Source organism: Lethenteron reissneri, chromosome 41 (genome assembly GCF_015708825.2).
Source record: "Lethenteron reissneri isolate LAM-NWPU_2019-01 chromosome 41, ASM1570882v1, whole genome shotgun sequence".
Classification (NCBI taxonomy): domain Eukaryota; kingdom Metazoa; phylum Chordata; class Hyperoartia; order Petromyzontiformes; family Petromyzontidae; genus Lethenteron; species Lethenteron reissneri.
In genome coordinates this window covers 10,925,523-10,947,303 of record NC_083819.1, presented here as the reverse complement: position 1 = coordinate 10,947,303, position 21,781 = coordinate 10,925,523, and the positions used below count along the sequence as shown (strand labels likewise).

Sequence of the window (21,781 nt, the reverse complement as noted above, 5' to 3'; positions counted from 1 at the left end):
GGCATTCCCCAACCTCTGGCTTCCCTGTGTCCAGTCTCCAGAGGCTTCCCTGTATCTACCCTTTGACGGCGTAGCGCCGTTTGCACCCCAGGTGTGCGTATGGATTGTCCAATAAGAATGCACGGACCGAGTGATGGAGTACATAAGGACAGCATTAATCTTTTTTAAAGCTGTCATCAATACTACAAGTGCCGTTGCTATATTACACATTTTGAAATAATAATCAGAATGATGATTAGTGCCATTAAAATAAAAGTGTCTAGATGCACATGCAGTGATTTGTTTTCAACACATTTGACCTAAACATATCTCATCATCATCAGCAGCAGCCATGGTCACAATTCACTGCCGGATGAATGCCTCTCCAAGACGCCGCCACTCCTCATGATGTAACAACAACAAAAATCCACCCAGCACAGGCCCACGGGCCGATGTCCTCACTCCATCTCCTCGGCGGACGAGTGCTCTCGGACGCGTTTCGTGCAATGCCTGCAAGCCTAACGACGCCGAATAATGAAAAGTAAATCCTCGCATTACGTTGCTGACGTCTGTTTTTCAGTTCCTCATTACCACCGTAGCCTCCCCCCCCCCCGCACACAGGCGTGCATAACAAGAGGGGGCATGTGATACATAATACAACTTTAACACTCACGCGAGTTTAAAATCGTACAGTGTGCTTTCCCAGACCCCAATTTCACAGCTGTTTAATTGCTCAGTTCACAGTGTTAGGGCAGCATTGAATTACCATTAGTGCCATTAATATTTATTAAACAGGTTCCCATACAATTAGCTACGTGGTGCACATTTAAATCACTACACTGTGGCGCACATGAACAAATGAGTCTCGTTTATTTGTTATCTGGTGGACAAAGGCAAAGATGTTAGTGAGCACCTATGAAGGCCGGCAAGGTACACGAGGGAGTGGGTGGCCAGCACCACGCCCGGCTGCCTTTGTCTCCCTAGTGGCAATGTATGTACTCTAGACCAGGTACTCATTTGAGGCTGAGTTTACTTAGGGGAGGCCCAATACCGGTTCAGATAATCGCTGTCACTGCTGTTGACCGTGAGTAGCAATCAAACAAGGGATGCCGGCTTCGTAGCGCAGTGCTCTAACCACTGCGCCACAACTCCCCATAATCTGGCCGACGCTCACGCGCACACACATACAAAACAAAGGTCCCCCGTATAGTCTGGAATAGACTGTTTGGGCAAGTGCTGCTAGCGAGCACCCATGAAGGCCGAAGCGGCACACGAGGGGGTGGGTGGCCAGCACCACGCCCGCACGATCTGCCACACACACAATATTGCGGGTTTCTCGAGGGCATGTGCTGCTGGGAAAGGGTTAACATAGCATTGCCCCATAGTATGGTTTGTACCGGTGAGTTTAACCGATCCAGCTAGAGTTCGTGGGGTATGATAAAAAACGAAATTCATGAAGATTACTTCGATTTAGCTGTTGCGTGTCCTGTACTCGTCTTCCTGTGGAGATACTGACGCCTGCCATGAAAACGTGGAAATGACACCACTTGCTCAGAATCACGCATGTACAGCTGTCTCGGTTGTAGCGTCCACAGTCCACCCTGCAACACAGGCTGGTTATTCCAGTCTGAATGTGTGTGTAATGCAAAGATTCAACTCTGATGTCAATTTAGAATTAGGGCACATAACCAGGAATTTCACTTAGGCTGCTGGGATTTTAGCAAAAGCTTCGAACGCCAATACCGCTGTTTCACACGCCTAATGTTCCAGCGACACACGAATATACAAATACCCGCCATTCGCCACTAAGAGACGGTGACGTGAAGTGTCGAAGGCTCGCTGACAGGAGGTCACGGGACAGAGCCGCGGGTGCCATGGGTTGACTGACTGAGATGACTGCTCGATGCACCACCAGCTGAACCAACTTGTTGCGAGTGTCGCTCACAATATACCCACGCACACGTCCATGACGGCAGTTACTCGAAGAGAAACGCGTGCTGTAACGCAACTGAAGTTGACTGCCTGTAGCGGTGATACATTGGAGTCAAACCCATCTCGATGTTCATGCGATCAGCGCAACGCAAGTCTGATTGTTAACACTTGTTGAGAAACGGACCCTGTCATCGTCATTGTATTTTGTAGGAAAAACTGTTACGATGAGAATATTGCAGATTTTCTCTGCGTCTACTTCTTTGGGAAGGTTAGTGTCAGGCGTGTTCGTTTAGAATGCGGGTGAAACACACGACAAAAAAATAACACGTACAAAATACAAAATGAAGTTTACGTGAAAACAAACTGCGCCCTTAAAATTCCGACGCAATCCCGCAGCAGCATCATCAGCAGCGTAGGTAGCAGGCATCCTGTGTGTGTGCGCACGGCGCGTGTTTATGCCCTTTCGTGGCAAAATGTTGCAGTCACAATGTCCAAGGAGCGTAAACCATCACGCGAAGTGCGCTCATCCTCGCAGCAGCAGCAGCAGCAGCGGCTTGTCGGCTGGGCCGTCGAACAAAGGCGGCGGTGGTCACCGCATCGTGCGGCGCTTTCAGATGCGACTGTCTGGAACGTTCTTCCTTTACGATATTAGGAAGCCACCGGGAGCTGTCACTTTTAAATCGTCTAGATTGACAAACTCACTTCTTTAGAACTGCTTTTTGTGTATTAGTTTGATTTCCTTCCTTCGGTTGGCTGCGTATGTATGTACAGAATGTTGAAATAAGTTCAACATACTTACATAAGATTACTTAGATGTAGCTTTGTATGAACTCTACTCGTCTTCTTACGGAGGAGACTGACCCCTGCCATGATACATCGGAGCCAATGCCATCCCCACGCCCTGTATGTTGAACTTCTTTCGCACCGTACGTTACGCCACACACGACTTCTACACACACACGTGACTTCTAAACACACGACTTCTACACACACGCGACTTACACACACACACATTTACACGTACACACTTCTACACACACGTGCCTTCTACACGTAGACAATTCTACACGTATATAACAACAACCGCCATTCGCCACTACGTGGCGGTGACGTCTCCACGACGCTTGTGCCAGGATATGTGCACCTTACGGCCACGAGAAGTGTCGAACGCCCGCTGGCAGGAGGTCACGGGGCAGACCCAGATGCCACAGGTCGACTGACTGAGATGACTGGCTGATGCACCACCTGTGCCCCTTAGTGTGCCAACTTGCTGTTCTTTAGCTACCCAGCGCTCCGCTCGTTGTTGTGAGCGTCGTTCCTCCGCCCTCAGTTGTTGTTGGAGGGCGACTGCCTCCAACTGTCCAGTAGCCTCCGTCAAGAGCCTCCTCCACATAGGCCGATCTTGACACCGCTGCTACCAGTCATTGGCAAGTCCACTCAGCTCCACATCCTCCTGTACCATATCACTCCATCTTTTCTCTAACCTGTGCCGTGCCCGTTTAGCCCCCTCGATCCGGCCAAGCCAGCGCAGCCTTGCCTGCCGGAGAAGCTCACCGATGAGACTTTGTCCAGATCTTTCAAGGATTTGTGAGCTCCTCACACAATCTAGCCTGGTTAAACCCAATTAAAATTGGCCCTCCCCCCACGGCACTGCCCACCACAGCGTTGCCGCCTGGCACCACGAGGGGGTAGGGAGTGGATTTTGCCGGACTACACGTACATCCTTCTACACACACGTGACTTCTACACGTACACACACACGTGACTTCTACATGTACACACTTCTACACGTGACTTCTACACGTACACACTTCTATACGTACACACACGTGACTCCTACACGTACACACACTCAACTTCTACACGTACACACACACTCAACTTCTACACGTACACACACATGCAACTGCTACACGTACACACACACACACTCAACTTCTACACGTACAAACACACACGCAACTTCTACACGTACACACACACACACTCAACTTTTACACGTACACACACACGCAACTTCTACACGTACACACACACACACTCAACTTCTACACGTACACACACACACGCGACTTCTACACGTACACACACACACACGCAACTTCTACACGTACACACACACACACTCAACTTCTACACGTACACACACACGCGACTTCTACACGTACACACACACTCAACTTCTACACGTACACACACACTCAACTTCTACACGTACACACACACTCAACTTCTACACGTATACACACACACTCAACTTCTACACGTACACACACACGTGACTTCTACACGTACACACACACGCGACTTCTACACGTACACACACACACTCAACTTCTACACGTACACACACACTCAACTTCTACACGTACACACACACGCGACTTCTACACGTACACACACATGCAACTGCTACACGTACACACACATGCAACTGCTACACGTACACACACACTCAACTTCTACACGTACACACACACGCGACTTCTACACGTACACACACATGCAACTTCTACACGTACACACACATGCAACTGCTACACGTACACACACATGCAACTGCTACACGTACACACACACACAACTTCTACACGTACACACACACGCGACTTCTACACGTACACACACACGCGACTTCTACACGTACACACACATGCAACTGCTACACGTACACACACACTCAACTTCTACACGTACACACACACGCGACTTCTACACGTACACACACATGCAACTTCTACACGTACACACACATGCAACTGCTACACGTACACACACACTCAACTTCTACACGTACACACACACACTCAACTTCTACACGTACACACACATGCAACTTCTACACGTACACACACACGCGACTTCTACACGTACACACACATGCAACTTCTACACGTACACACACACTCAACTTCTACACGTACACACACACTCAACTTCTACACGTACACACACTCAACTTCTACACGTACACACACACTCAACTTCTACACGTACACACACACTCAACTTCTACACGTATACACACACACTCAACTTCTACACGTACACACACACTCAACTTCTACACGTACACACACTCAACTTCTACTCGTACACACGCTACATAGAAGTCGTCGTCACAGGATGAGTGTACCGTACAGTATTTAAGTATCGTTGAGTAACAACGTTACGATGCACATACTATTTTTAATACAAACGTATGGTAAGAAGCTACTTCTTAAACTAAACTCAAACTGTAAACGAAACAGGGTAAGGCCAATTGAGCTATGTAGCTCTTGTTCAATCTCGACTCGTGTAGCTTCCGCGCACTGCGAACCAGTTCACAGGCTAAACGTGGTCGGCAAGACCTCAGTGCTGGATTATTCTAGCAGCAAAAGTAGCTACAAATGCTACGGTCCCCGCACTAGCTTAATCCGGCACTTCAAGGCCTACGGTGTGGTGGAGCTCTTGGAACGTTACGCAAGATACCGATGCATTCCTGAATCACTGGGCGAGTTTATTGTCTCTAACGCTCCTCTCTTGGAGGTTTTTTTGCTATCTTTCTCCAAATTCCTCATTTACAAAGTGTCGCCCCACCCAAAAATAACGATTTTAGGACCGTAACGCTACGTTGTGTTTAGAAATCATGGGTGGGGGGGGGGGGGTCTCTTCCCGTTCTTTTGCCACGAGGGATTGAAAACTAAAATGCGTTCTCACAGCAGCGACGTTGATTCTTGACACAGAGAGTTTGTTCACGTCTTAGCTGACGCGGTCACAACTAAAGCGCACGCGTGTTTACGTTACGGGCGCTTGGCAAGGAAGGTCCCATCATCCAGTTGTTAGTTTTGCAGACTGGGCTTGCAGTGGATCATTTAACACGCCACAAGAGAGTGTCAAGCCAGGGGTGGCCCTTTGAAGCTTCGCACTCTACTTCGCTGGAGTTGTAACGTTAATGGGACCTGGGCAGAGTAGGTGCAACGGCGTGCAGCCAAGCGACTTGGGACTATTTTTCCACCATGCCACCGTTGATGATGAAACGCATCCAGTGGAAAGCAACGGGTGATGCGTAGAATTGGCCAGGGCATTTAACCATTGGCTGTACGACTGTATGGTGACCTGGTTTGAGGAGGTCTGCCTGTGGCAAGGTGCTATTGCTGTTCAGACTCTTGAGTTCAGAGCCTGTGGGGGGGGGATGAGTGAACGTGGCTGGGGTGGGGGAGGTCGGGGCTCGAGGTCAAGGGGAATGGGATGCGATTTTATTCTGAGCCGATAAGTGCCGGTTCAGGCCAAGAGGCCAAGTCTGGACACTGCATTGGTCAGCTTCGTTTTGTTTGGGGCGTAGCGCGGCACGACGACTCCTATCCCGAGTGTAGTAGACGCTGTTGTGGTCGTCTCTGGGATTATTGTACTCTCAAGCTCGACGTTGCAAATACAAAGATCCCCCATGCAGCCTTAACATGCAGTCGGAGCAAGCGCTGCTGTTCGCGAGTAGCACTAATAATGTCAAGGCTGGAAACGGCACGCAAGGGGGTGGGGGATGTTTATGCACCGCACCGAGTCTTCATTTTAGGCTGAGTCTAACTAGGGGAGTTCCAGGTCTGGTTCAGAAAATTTTCACTGGTGTTGTTGGCCGTGAGCGGGAATCGAACCCGGGTCGCTGGGTTTACCGCTCCCCAGTGCAATGCCTGGAGCTGCTTGCTTGTTAATGTCGCCCCTAAGTTGGAAGTAAAGTTCAGACATGGTGCCTATAACCTCATCTTGAGCAGCCCCGCGACTCTCCGCTGTGATCTCCGATCGAGCCCCAATTGATGGGCCGTGCCGGGTAATGAACAGTTTCACGTTAACATACCGTGTCAACCCATACGGTTTACTCCGCATTCTTGTGCAGAGAAATTGAGTTTTCAGGTCCATACGGCGTACAGCCGTTTCAATACGGGCAACATTTTTCTGGTCTATTTGTTTGTGTTTCTTCCTTGTGATGGGACTTTGTAGGATGAACGTTGCGATGTATATGGGCACGGGGGTGGCCAATAAGTTCTGAATTGGTCTGTAATAAGGTAGGCACTGATAAGGGGTTAACAGGTATGCGTTTAAACATGGTGAGATGAACGATACAGATTGGTCTGTCTTGGGGGGGTTAAGGGCCAATGTCAGCACCGTTTCGTGAGCAAAACATCTTGTTAGCAACACTAGAATGTTACCCTTTAAAAGTACGTTGACCTCATCAGTTATTGCCTTCAAGTTACAAGTATCGAGTCGTGCACGTTGTTGGGAATGGGTTGTTGACAAAGTGCGCAAATGACATGCGAATGTTATATTGCAGCTCGCGACGTGAACGCAACTGTAGAAACGGGACAGAACAAAAGATAAACAATACGCACGAGACGAGGCAGATTAAACACGCGGGAACACAAGGATGACAATGATTACGACTGCACGTGTATGTATGTATAACGACATAAATGGGCCGTTCTATGGCGACAGTGGGTGTACTATACACAAGGGCTCCCTAGACGGCAGATTCCGGAAGTCACGGAGGTCGGGTCAGGACATGACAGTCTGGGTGAACTCGCGAGAGCACGTGACCGGACGGGGGGGCACGGGGGCCCCCAGAAGGGGGTGAGCGGGCCACGTGATGTGGACCCAGACTCTTCGAGAAGGATCGAGAAGGGGGCGTGACCAGGGGCGGAGCCCGGTGACGTCACAGGAGATAGAAGCCGAGCCCCGAGAGGGAGCGTGGCTGTTCAACCCGGGAAAGAAGTCGTCCTCTTCCATCGTCGCTCTTCAGTCTCCGTACGCGACGACACGACGGCGTGTCGGCTGTTCTGGTTCAACCATATAGTGATTCCGTTCAAGTGGTTAGGAACGGTGGCCACCACCTTATGTAGTTAACCTGTAATGTACAAAGTCGCTCGAAATATACATAGGTAACCTTGAAACGTTGAATAGTGTTGGTTGTGTTAGAGAATGAAACGTGTTGCCTCCCAGTTTTGGTGTGAGCCTGATTAGAACCTACTACATATGTTTGTTGAACTTCTTTCGCACCGTACGTAGCCACCCGCGAGGAGACGATACGAACGAGCCTGAGTACAATGTGCAGGCTAAGATTACGTGGCATTGTTATGAGAGACGGCAGTGGTGTGAGGAAGACCAACAAGAGCAATTGGCAACACACATACACACCCCGGTTTACGTCGAGGATGCGTTCCTGAAAGGCGCGACGACAAATATCGAAACGTCAATCAAAGCGATTTTTTTTCTCCAAATCACCGAAATACTGTACGTAAATAATCTATTGTACTCTGCAGTACAGTAAAAAAAACATTATGCGGGACGTTGCAGGGTAGTTCGTGTGCAGTGGTAGGTGGGGACAAAGGCTGAGACGCACATCCGGTAGTTGCGGCGTTAATAAGAAAGTGACGACGTACTTGCGAAACGACGTAACATGTGGAGACGTACATCGGGCTATGAACTGTATTGTATTAATCTTGATTTGAAGCTTTCGTCACTGCAGGAATTCATACTCTTTGGTTTTTCCGGTAAAGTCACGTAGTTAGAAATAAAATAAAACAAATCACGAAGTTTTGATCGCAACACAAGCGGTCGTCGTCAGGGTAATATGAACAGATTAGCTGAGAGCACGGATTGGCTAAGCTGGTAAAACTAAGAGCCGTCTACATGGCAATTATACACCGGTTGTTATTGGTGTCGACTTGCCCATTAACTATGACTAACATCCGAATGTATGCCAACTTAATTGTGATCACAATGCCGAACTAGCCAGCGTGTTCCCAAAGTTGTCTGCCCCTTGTGACCCCACAGCGTGGCCTGCAAACCTCCCCCCCCCCCACTCACCCTGGCTTTAACCTGGCGAGCGATGGGGCCGGCGTTCCCGTTACTCTGTGCACGTGGAATTCTCCGGCCCAGCGGCCTATCGGGCCCAGCGCCTGCCGTGTCCCCACCCAACACGTGGGCTGCTGCTGGGACGAGCGACTCTGTCACCAGTGACAGGGATTGGCATAACAAACATCGGTCCAGGCGTTTTGTAAACACACCGGCCCAAATTCGGGCTATGGGCAATTTTTTTTATTGTAATTTTTGTTCAATGGTTGTTGTGCGATGACAAACTTGTGTTGTACTAAGTAGCTAAGATGTTGCGGTGTGACGACGTGTTGGCGTGATTTGGCCGTGCGATCTCCTTGGCCAATTTCGGAGCTGGGTCCAAAGAAACACAAATGGGTGGATGGTGAGGAAGAATCTTTGGGGGCTGCTGAATATGGGGACTTAACGCCGACTGAGAGTGTAACTAAGCAATGACGCGTACACATCAGAGGTAATAAAATATGTTAATTAATTGTGCAATTTCCGCACACAGACCTTCCCCACCGGCCCGCGGAATGGGCCAGCCCACCGGGAATTTTGCCCTATGGACTGCTGCGCTATGGCCGGTCCGGGGCCTGTTCGCCACACTGTGTTTACAACTCGGGGCGAGTTCTCCCCCCATAACAACGGCGCTCTTCCGCCGTGATGGTCTGCGGTTGCTGCGTAGCCACGAGCCCGTCGGTTTGCCCGCTCTCAGCCGAGCCAGGCTCGCAGCGAGACGAACGACTCCGATGTTCCGACGTTGGCTCCACATTCTTGTGCAGAGAAGCAGCCTGGGAGAGTGGATCGTGTGCCAATACGACGGGTGACGGGACGAAGCCCGTGATCTTTACCTCGATTCATTTCGTGCAAAAACCTCACATCCCACGTTTAACAATGACCTGTCGTGAAATAAGAAAAAAAACGAACCCACGTGGTTTTCCATAACTTGTAATCCAATGATAAAAAAATCAATTAATCCAGCTGCCAGTTGGCTTTGTATAATAGTTGAAATAAAATGTCATTCAAATTAATCGCTGTTTCGGATTTATGATGTCCCAGTCGTATTTTGGCTTCATGTCACCAAGGATCATCAGCAGGGTTGTGGCCTCTTTAATGAATGCTATTGGGTATCCATCCCATTGCTATCAGCTAGAGCCAGCATTGAACAACGAAATTGGCTAACATTGAGCTTGGATGTGCGGGGAATTTGTGAGACCGTTAGGGGAAGGAGGTGTTGGAGACACAGACAATGGTCTGGCAAGTGGTAGATCTGAGAAGAGGGTTGGAGCCTGTGTTCCACCATGGCACAGGATATCTTGAGAGAAAGAACGAGTCCTTGTAGGGAAATGTAGGAGGATCGGTGTTGATAGACGAGGTCAGATGCAGGAGTGATGGGTGCAGGAGAGGCCTGCGTAGTTATGGAGACATTCACAGAGGGTGTCGTGGTAATATTTGGCAAATTAATGGGATTTCTATTTTTTAAAAATAGGGTACTTGTTGAGTGCTATGCCGTGTTATATTCGGTAAAAAAAGAGTCTGTGTATCCAATATCTTCCTGCTTTTTTTTGTTTAGTTTGTTTTCCTTATAAGAAAATTTTACTTAAAATCGAATCGGCCCAAAGAGTCCAACCCCGTGCCACAAGTATGCTTAAAAGCACAAATACAATTTCAACCACGCACGGTTGTCTACGTACGGCGCGAGATAAGTTCAGCGTAGAGGACATGCACACAATCTAGATTTAAGTTTTCGTGACTGCAATGATCCATACTCTTTAGTTCTTTCGGTAAAGTCACGTAGGTATAAAATAAAATAAAAAATAAATAAAATAAAAAATATAAATACAAATAAATGTTTTTTTTTATACCTGCGTGACTTTACCGAAAGAACTAAAGAGTTTACATACACACAGTTTGGACGTTTGTAGTTTGGCACTTCGAGCCCCCTACCTAGGCACGTTCGTCGAACCCCGAGCTACAAAACATCGCTCCGGTAGAGCAAGTCCCCCGTTTGCATCGGGCAGCATCAACAACCACGCCAGCAGCTGGTGGCCCAAGCCACACGGCGGATGCTCGTCTACGAGCGGGGGGGCGGGGGGGATGCAAGCAACTCGAGGTCACGTTTGCTTGTCGAGAGCAAATGAACAAATTGTCTTGGCTCATTCGTCGTGAGCTTTGGGCGCGCGTGGGGTGTGGGTTTATATAGACGGGGACGCAAGGTTTGTAAAGCAACGGGAGCCCGACGGTTGTGTCCGGTGTTTGATGTACAACACGAGGGGCCCGGGCTCCTTTACGCGTGGGTCGTGTCACCGCGTGTACCCCGAGGCGATGAGACGGCGAGCCACCTGAGACTCCCTTGCATCGGGAGAACGTTTGCGCACTGCAATGCGAAGCTGGCAGCCAGGGTTACAATTCCCCCGGCCACAGCTAACGTCGGTGGCGAGTGACATCCGAACCGGTCCCTGGGCACTTGGTGGACAAAGCTACGAGTTGGAGCCCCACCTTGGACAGCCACCACGAGATATGGTTTCAACCACAGTGTACAAAAATAAATAGAATAAACACTTATTAAAGCGCAGTTCATATATTTTTTAAAATAAAAATGCTTTCATTTACGTCCCACGTTTTAATTTTAAGTTATTGGAGAAGCAACGTTTGGCCTCCGCAGAATTGCGCATCGCATGTTTGTTTTGCCGTGTCCGTGTTGTTGGAGTGTAGCCAGGTCGGCAAGCAGAGCTGTCCGGTGGCTGTATTTTGCGGGACCGTAGAACGACGCCGTGATTAGGGCAAGAGGAGCCGCGAGATTCTATAGCCTCCAAGTGCGACCGTGCCAGACATCAAATCTTGGAGGGGCACCCCCCCCCGAGCTGATAATGCATAGCTATCAAACCATACGGTTTACACGGCGTACAGCTGTTTCAATACGGGCAAAGAAAAAGGGTTTGTGTCTATTTGTCTGTGTTTCTCCCTTGTGATGGGACTTTGTAGGATGAACGTTGAGATTTTTAAGAGGCACGGGGTGACCAACAAGGTCTGAGTCGGTCTGTAATAAGGCAGGGCACTGATAGGGGGTTGACAGGTATGATGATGTCGTTACTACTCCGCCCCTGCTGGGCACCCACCCCCTTCACCAACCCGCACTGACCTGCGTGGTGAAGTATGGTCAAACGACCTCCCGTGGCCGACGTGGCGCAGGAAAGGGGACGGCCCCGAAGTCCTTCATTCGCTCAGCCGTTGATTGACAAAGAAGTGTAACTTACAAGCGCAGTACTTGTCAATCCGGTCTGTTTTATCTGTGCGCGGGGCACTTGGAACGCGGTGTCGTGAGGGGTGGAATTGATTTTCCTCTAAGTCGACCGAAGCCCTTGCCTTACGGCGAGTCACTAAGGGCGCTAATTCTCGTATGGATTTACCATCGGGCGCGTTTGACGCGTGCCTCGTTTCTCGAGACTTTATCGCCCCCGCCTATCTGTCGTGTGCTTGGCGAGAGAAACATCTTCAGGTCGAGTTTGCTCAGTGACTGTGACACGAGGTTTTACATACAGTGTGCTCAATGATGAACACGTGCACGCACGCGCGCGTTCTTAAACACGTACATGCACAACACTTAGTATGTGACCGGTTTATTTGTCAACGAAAGCTTGCAATGTTTGTATGCATGTTGCGTGTGAAGGTGTATTGACGGGTACCTCTAAGGGAGAAGTTGTCATTCGTCATAGCCTAATGTCTTTCTTTTTTTAAAGATCGTTTCGTGAGGTGTTACATCCGAATATAAACCACTCTGCTGCCAAGGACTTTCTGTCTCCACTAATCCACACTGTGTTCAACCACCACACTGCAGGTCCCAACACCACAGCCACTCACTTTATCACTCATCCACTTACTCAACTGCTCACTCACCCATGAATTTTCAGACGCTGTCTCCCCGACAGACCTGGTCTTCACCTGAGGACGGCTGCTTGCGTTGTGGCCGAAACGTCGTGAGAATTATTTTATTATGTTTTTATTATTTCCCTTCTATGTGACTTTACCGAAAGAACCAAGAAGATGAATCCCTACAGTCACGAAAGCTTTAAATCGAAACGTTCTACTTAATTAAATAGACTTTTTAATAAATGTTTTCTCGTACAACATCAGAGTGCAGCGGCCCATTAAATACGCACTGCAATGACAATAGTTTAAAGCGATTTGAAGCATGTTTTATACTTGGGGGGGGGGGGGGGCAGAGCTTTGTGACGTCTTATTTGAGGGGGGATCTGACTTTTTGTGACGGCGTGTGACGAAGGAGGGGGGGGGTCCAAAATCGTCCAAAATCGCGTGACGTCATTTATGGACGGCCACTATGCCAAGCAGCACCAATATACAAAAAAACAAATCCCTGGCCAACAAATGCCGAATACCGCTGCCCGGATCATCTTCAGTCTCCCCCACCACCGCCAAACATTGCCTCTGCTCGTCCTGCCACGCTGGCTTGCCGTCTGCTACCATCGCTGCCTTTGCGAATTCCTCAGCCTCGTCGACAAACCTCTCCGTGGGTTCGCCCCAGCGCATCATCATCTCGCCTCCACGCTCCTTCTCGCCCCTCTGCGTTCACAATCACAGCCGTCTCTGCCCCCCCCCACCGTCCTCCCTGTGTCCAATCACCATTCACTTCTGGCACCCCTCGCACTGGACCTGCCCCTTCACGGTTGGCTACGTACGGTGCGAAAGAAGTTCAACATTCATACACGTCAAACAATCGGCCTCACTGTCTATTTTTCGTTCTTCCCCCCCAAAACATTCACTTGCTTTCCCTCGATTACCCCAACTCCCCTTACCTCTCCCTCCCCCCATCACGAACTCCATCCCTCTTCGCAACTTCCATAACCATCCGTCATCGACCACTCACTGCCGCTTTATCATCGTTTATTTCACCCTTCGTCGTTATATTCATCACGCACTGCCATCCTTCTCGGCAACCCATCTCATATCATCACGCTGTACCGCTGCACAAATTGCTAACACTGCCTTAGTCAAGGCGCTCTCCGGTAAATGAAAGTAAGACAAGAGCTGCCGCGCGTTATGTTCACCACCACCACGTGAACTTTGTAGTAGCCACTGCAATGGATGACCCCACCTCTGGGCACCCTCCTGGCTGGCGATCGCACCGCGTCAACAGCGTTCGTGTGGCGTTGCCCGTGCGTCGATGTGCGGTGGCCTTTCACGTCCATTGTAGGGGAAGCGGTGGCACGGTGGTGATTAGTGCGGCTGCGTCATGAGCCGAACTAAAATATGGTTTGTTATTTTACCAGGTAAGGCCCCACTGAGCTATGTAGCTATTCTTCAGAAGCGACCTGGCCACAAATGATAGCTTCACGAAGTGGCTTATCGTGTGGAAGTTCATTGCAGCCAAATGCTCTTATACTGCACGTTGAATATAAATGTGGAGGGCAAACCCCGGATACAAATCCACGCAACCACGGGGAGAAAGACATGCAAAGTCCAAATATCCAAGCGTCAGGGTCGGGATCGAATCCACAACCTCTTGTATACCAGGCGAGGTAGTTAACATCTGACCACCGTGGCGACCCGAGTTCGATTTCCTCTGACGACCACTAACGGTGGCGGGGAATATTTGAGAGGGTCCTGGGCCTCCTGTGGGTCGACAGAGCCTTGTATGAGTGCCTGGTGCGGTGTGTAATCATCGGCACTGGGGAGACAAAGACGACCGGGTGTGGAATAAACATCATGTCATGGACCTGTCTGTCAAATACTGGAACCCAACAGTGGAAGTTTTTATATCTCTGTGTGGGTTTGCAGTCGCTGTGAAGTTTGCGACGACGACGATGCTCTGTCAGGGCGTGGCTCGCAGTCTCAATTTCGCACAATTTGCAAGATGTGGGCAGCAGTAGCATGGGTTCGATCTCTGGTCTTGGCATCCCTAGTGGCTATGTGAAGCAGACCTGAGCCTCCCCTAGGTAAACTCAACAATTAAAACATTGCTCGTGCAGCATGTGAGTGTGTCAGCATCTCCACGGAACATACAAAGGTAATACTGGCTGTACCACCCCATTGTGTAGCCTGAATAAGCGCTTGCTAACAGTAAATGAACTGGCATTATACAATGCCTCTGTGCACGTGTGCACGCGTGTGCGCGTTTGTAAAGAATGAAAAATGCTATAAAAAACACATTTCTATAAAAAAAGTCAGCTGAAGTTTTTTTTTTTTAAACCGAGCCCTGAATCATCCAATAAAACCCAGAGCTCTACGGCGCAATGTCGTAATGGTGGCAAAGGGGGCTCTCGTAATGTTTAGACCAGATGTAATCAGGGGTGCATTTATTGTCTGGCTGCTGATTTAACAACGGGAGAGGTCTCTAAAGGGCTCCAATTCGACATTCATCTGCGGCGGATTCGCGACCACACCGCGTGCCGGCGACGGCCAACATTTATTTTTTTTGAAAACATTTCCAGCATGTTACATTTTGTTTTAGATACTGTACAATGCCCGGACATTAAAACGAACCGCACATTCACTGGAATTGAGAATCGTACATCGCAGTCATCACTGGTAGACTAAATGCTCGCTTGCAGAGGCCGAGAGTCTGTGGGTAACCGTGTACCCACAGAGACAGCTGCCAATGGGGATACCCTTTGAAATGTGTTCAGATGAGATGCGGTGTAAAGACGCTCTTGAGATGCCCAGGCTTCGAGGAGAGCACCCTCTTTCGAAGACCATAATCACGACCATCAGAATCTGAATATGTATTGAAACTGGAGCATCATGGCCCTTGCACGGTCGTTGGCTCGGGAACTATCACGCATGGCGGAGTGACGCGCCGGGGGGGGGGGGGGTGAGATTTCGTGAGCGAGGCCGACTTCACCGTGGTAGGAAAGTAGTTCCCCCAGTGGAATCGTCTGCCCTGGTAAATGTTTACTGCTCACTCAAGGGCCATCAGGAGTGCCGATTTGCCCCTCGGCTCTGCTTAGATGTGTCAGCGTTAGGTACGCGCGCGCGTGTGTGTGAAAGCATGGCTGTGTTTCTTTGTGCTTGTATGAACAATGATGACCGTGTCAGTACGCGTAGGTGAGGGTTGTGCGTGTGGGGGTGTAGTGGCGTAGTGAACCCGGAGCCACACGGGGTCAATTCCCGCTCACGGTCAGCAGTAGTGGCGATGATCCAAACCGGCCCTCGGCCTCGCCTCGGTGTGGAAACATCAGCAGAGGATAAATCACGGCGGCCGGGCGTGGTGCTGACCACACTCTTGCCCGTGCCAGCTTTTCGCAGGTGGTCACCACGCCGGCCTTCGCACCAACGGTACCTTGGCGGCACCCACGTTCAAATGAAAAGCGGGAGCCTGACAAGGTGACGCTCTCTCGTCATAGCAGTGCTTCACACAGCGACATCGTCAGATGATTTGCCGACAGGTGAATCGGAGACACCGAGACAGCTCAACGGAGCGTGCGCACCCAGGCCGATGGCTCGGCAGCAGCCCCTGACCAGCAAGGGGTGCGTCCACAGCACTGTGCCGAAGCAGTGGGTGGTGATGGAGGCTATAACGAGGGATCGTCGCGTGCGTCTCTCCCCCCCCCCTCTTCTCTTCGGCTCCGTGTGTCCCGCGGGCCGCTTGATCGCAGACACCCGCTCTTCCCCCTGCTGGCGCTCGTGTTTGAGAAGTGCGAGCTGGCCACGTGCACGCCCAGGGAGCCCGGCATCGCCGGCGGGGACGTCTGCTCATCGGCGTCGTTCAGCGAGGACATCGCGGTGTTTGCCAAACAGGTGCGGGGCGTTCCACGCACACACAAAGACAAAAGATCTCCCCCCTCCCGTATAGCCTTAACAGACCGTTGGAGCAAGTGCTGCTAGCGAGCAGTGCCTATGAAGGCCGGAACAGCACACGAGGGGGGCCAGCACCACGCCCGGCCGCCTTTGTCTCCCTAGTGGCGATGTTTTTTTACACACAGCACCAGGTACAAATTTGAGGCTGAGTCTACCTAAGGGAGGCCTAGAACCCCTTCAGATAATCGTCATTGGTTTTGGCCGTTAGCCGGAATCGAACTCGGGTCGCCGTGTTCGTAGCGCAGCGCAGCGCGCTAACCGTTATGCCACCGCTCCCCACACTCACGCACCAGAGAGCCGAACCGAGGCAGAACACGAAATCGGAGTCCACTGCTAACTTTTATGACCATTAACCGAAACGAAAATCGTAAACCGAATGAGAGTTAAAGGATAGGATTTTTGATCTAGAAAAACACCTCCATCAAAAAGGATATGGTTACCGGTTTTAACCGGTTCCAGAAATACTTTTTTCTTCACATTGTCCGTGGCCGCTAAAGCAACGCCAGTCTAAGAGGGGAGATGGATGCACTGCCTCACTCAGACACGGACACACGCATCGAGACGCGGACAAACAACGCAGAGAGACAATAACGGAGCGAGAGATGCCAGGTTTCCCGATTAGTGAAAGTGTATCTTCTCTTCAGATTTTCGCAGTAAAATTTAATGAGGGTTTAACCGTCGCGTTATCTTGAACGCGTTCATTAGAGTGGGAATTAAGGTAAATACAATAAACGGCGCGCGCGGCGTTCACTGCTTCGTTTGATTGCCTGCGATGAATCTGGCGAAACGATGCTCTGTGCAGTTGTGATCACGATGCCGTAGAGCAAGAACACCCCACAATAAAATGATGAAAATTAAAAAAATAGGGGCAAATTCTGAAAGAAATCCTTCGCGACGTGAACCTGGTCGCTCTACGTAGATTTCACAATAGAGATTTTTTTTGGGTGAGATCGCGTAAATATATAAAAGTGTTCTTAAACGCACCACCACCCGACGCGTGTTGTAGAAAAAGCCACAAAATTGTAAATGTCGTGGCTTGGCTCTCCAACACAGCGGTGTGCTGTACTTGTTAACGATTCGGCACGTTCTGTTTACGTGACAAACCTTACTAATTGGCTGTGTGGGGTGGTGGCGGGTTTAACGACACTTGTATATATTTACGCAATCTAACCCAACACAACTTTTATTATGGATGATATTGGTCGCGAAAGCCTACGTGTTAAACTCGACGTAGATTTTACGCTCAGGAGAAGCCGTGGATGGAATGACGGCCCTTGCCGTTGCGTCGCATCACTGGCCCGCGAGCGCGTCTCGTTGCTGGGATTGCGAGACGCCGCTTCTCCACGGGCGCTCTCTCGCAGGACCTCCGTGACTGTCCCTTTGGCAATTTGCTCTCAAGAGGACTTTCAGAATGTCTTGAGAGGACTTTCAAGAAAGTCCCAGTCCTCTTGTTTTTTCGCCCGCGAGTGCTGCGTCGGTACTTGGCCCAAAGTCTGCCGCCGATCTTCCTCGTCCGAGCAGCCATTGCGGGACTCTCCCAAGACACCAATTTATCGTTTGTATTTAAAACTGTAAACAACATTTTTATTTACTTTACGAGGTAAAAGAAAGCGCTTCGTTACTTGTGCATATTATACTTGTCCTGTAAAGGACACGTTCCTATTTTTTTCCTTAAAAATATATATATTTTTCAATACAAACGTATGGTAAGAAGCTACTTCTTAAACTAAACTCAAACTGTAAACGAAACAGGGTAAGGCTAATTGAGCTATGTAGCTCTCGTTCAGAAGCGACCTGGCCACAAATGATAGTTCAACGAAGTGGCTTATTGCATGGAAATTTAAAGCAGACAAAGTAATCTAAACGCATGTTAATTCTAAATGTGGAGGGAAAAACTGTAGGACCAGGAGAACACGCAAACTCCAAATATATACCAAGTGTCAGGGTCAGGATCGAACCCACGACCTCCTGTATACAAGGTGAGGAAGCTAACATCTCGACGCCGTGGTGAGATGACCCCAGCCACCTGGGTTCAGTTCGCAGCTATGCAGAGAGCATCGTTGGAAAGTGGAATTTGAACACTGTTCCAGACATTTTCCCTTAGGTCAGCTCAGCCTTAAACGAGTAGCTGATGCATTTTGAAAGCGTCGGAAGTTTCGGAGATGATTGTATTTATCGCGGTGACTGCCCACGCTACCCACATCTTGCGCCTTGCTGGCCTTGGCGGCTCCCGCTAACGTCGCTCAGCCTGGCCATCTACGTGTGTGTGCGTCCGTGTGCGTGTCCACGTGTGTGCTTTTCGTGTGTCTGTCTGTGTGCGTGTCCGTATGCGTGCATCCATATGCGTGTGCATGCATCTGTGTGCATGCATCCGTGTGCGTGTCTGCGTGGGTGCGTTCGTGTGCCTGTCTGTTTGCGTGTCCATGTGCATATGTCCATGTGCGTGCGGCCGTGTGCTTGCGTCCGCGTGCGTGCATATGTGCGCGGGTAGCCTGCATCTGCTAAAGTAAGTGCATCAGAAAATGCATCGCGGTGCAAATTGTGGTTCACCAGTTTTGCGCAGCGATGGGAGGCGGGTGCTGGATGCCCGTTTGTGAAGCCTCCATCAACGCCCTCCCCGCACGCATTCAAAAAAATGTAGGTCAGGCATTGCTGATGTCAGCTGAAATAAATAAATTACCAGGCCAAAAAAATAAAATAAAAATTTCGATGAATGTAAAAAAAATAACAATAGTAATTACTCAAATGTATATTGGCAGAAATTGACATTATGGAATAAAAGGCTTTATACAAGATGATAAGAATAATGTTCAGACTGTAATAACCCTTGGGTATGGTGTGTATTTGTATATTACCGTATCAACATTACACCGAGCTCAACCACACGGCACGCATTATCCGAGAATTCCCCAGGCGCTCACACTAATAAAATTATATGGCATGATGATGATGATAATAATAATACGCCACGTGGAGCTACACAGCACAGTGTTTTGTTTAAACCGGCCTCTGTAGTGCAGAGCCCGACGATTCCTGTGTATCCTGGTAAATTATCCCATGCTCTCACAATTCAAATATTGTAGACCTACGACCCAACTAAGTTTAAAACTTGCAAACATTTTTTTATTTTTCCGGGTAAGACCCACTAAGCTGTATAGCTCTTTTTCAGAAGCGACCTGACCATCACAAATGATGGCCCAACGAAGCGGCTTATCGCGTGGAAATTAATAGCAGCCGAATACTCTACAAGCACGTTGAGTGGACCCTGCCTCTGGTCACTCTCCTGGCTGACGATTGCACCGTGTTGTGTGGCGTTGCCCTTGCATGGATGTGCGGTGGCCTTTAATGTACATTACGGGGAGCGGTGGCGCGGTGGTAGCGCGCTGTCCTATTAACCAAACGAAACTTTTCATTTTACTAGCTAAGGCCCACTGAGCTATGTAGCTCTTTTTCAGAAGCGACTTGGCCACAAATAATGGCTCAACGAAGGGGCTTATTGTGTGGAAATTGATAGCAGCCAAATACTCTAAATGCGATCCAGATGCGCCGCTTCGATCTCCCGGCACTGCAGTTGCAACGATGGGGCTGGTTTCTTAAATCTCCTTCTGCCTCTGTCCACCCGGCAGTAACGATAGGGTGAACCACAGTCGATCGGCAGTGGGGTAAAGTGTGGGTACTCCCAGTGAGGGCACTCCCACCTCTTCTAAGAAATCTGGCCGGCGTGGAAGAGTAGACCAAACACCCTTTTGAGGTGCGCTCTGAAGCTCCCTGGAGTTCTTCTGCCAACGGTAGCATGAGCAAGCATTTGCAGGGCTGCACCTTTAACCTGTTTTATTCTCACGAAAGCAACGAACGACGAGTTCGCCGCCGTGCTGTCGGCGTCGTCTCGTGAAGTGAAATGAACGTCAGTGGAACAACTCGCCGCGTCCCCAAAGGGGGACACCACTTCGCGAGGCCTCCTTTACCAAAAACAACATCGACAGTGCCTGTTCCAAGGTCCTTAAAGAGCGGCCCGCTGCCACGTCCTCCGTTGAGTTGCGTGGACGTAAGTTATCATCTCGAATGCAGGGCCACGCGAAATGAAGTGAAAATACGAATTTGTATTCGTTTTTTTTTTTGGTGCAGCAAACTTGCTCCACTTGCCTGGATTCAAACCCAGGGTTTTCGTGGCTCTGCCTCTGGGTTGCACCACCGGCTATTCGGGAACGATGCCTATTTCGCTCCGGGCCCTAGGAGCTTCTTCACATGAAGCCAAGCGGTAGCCACATGCATTCGCCAGTTCCTCAAGAAGCTTCCCACACTTGGTGTGAAACGTCGGACAACCCCGAAACTCATCTGAGAGCTGGCATCACGAGCCACCTGAGGTAGCTGGCAAAACTCCCCTAAGTGTTATTATTTTGCGTCAGTTCATTGTTTTTAGTCATTTTTTTTTAAATCAAGTGATTTGTTCAAGTGTCATGTGACCGTTGTCTTGTTCTGAAGTGGGGCCAGTATTCGAACTGCAGTGATGTCACATTAACGAGGATAACCTGGGTAATTACTTTATATTACATATGCGCAGCTGGGTAGGCCGGTCACGAGCACTGTTGCTACCCAGACAATTTGTGTGCAATCACTGGTTCCATTCCCGTTCAGCGTCTCCGCATATGAAGTGTCTCCACATCTAAACACCAAAAAACAGTCCGCCCGGGTCCATCGGCCTCTCGGCTTTCCAGACCCATTCATTTCCCAGCAGCATCCGTTCAAGGGCGCACATTCTCAGAGACCGACGTTTCACCTTCCGGGTCACGTCAGCAGGGTCGGGCACGTGAACCACTTGAACCAAGACCGCCGTTGGGTTTACCGGCCAATCTCCGTGCCTGCTCGCCGCTCTGAAGGGAGGGCCCACCGGCCAAACAAAACACTCCACTCCACCAGGAGGCTTCTCCATAATAGAGAGGGGTGTTATTTTTTGGGTTAGGGGCCGTCCATAAATGACGTCACGCACCTGGGGGGTAGAGGGGGGGTCAGACATTTGTGACGATGTTTGAAAAATGTGACGTCACATCAAAATAGTAACTTTAAATAAAAAAGACAACACGTTCTCCTAAATTAAATAGACTTTTAAATAAATGTTTTCTCCGACAATATCAGAGTGCAGCGCCACATTAAATATGCATTACAATGACAATAGTTTAAAGCGATTTGAAGCATGTTAAAAAAAAATTTG

The 21,781-nt window shown here is 49.6% G+C and overlaps 1 protein-coding gene across 2 annotated transcripts in view; it reads left to right on the top strand.

Moving 5' to 3' along the window:
* Positions 1 to 21,781, top strand: part of LOC133352793 (homeobox protein Meis1-like) — a 236,557-nt gene that overhangs the window by 27,669 nt on the left and 187,107 nt on the right. For both annotated transcript variants that reach the window (XM_061568689.1, XM_061568690.1), the window contains exon 3: positions 16,371 to 16,512. In XM_061568689.1, coding sequence (XP_061424673.1) covers positions 16,371 to 16,512 — 142 coding nt within the window. The remainder of the gene's footprint in view (positions 1 to 16,370; positions 16,513 to 21,781) is intronic.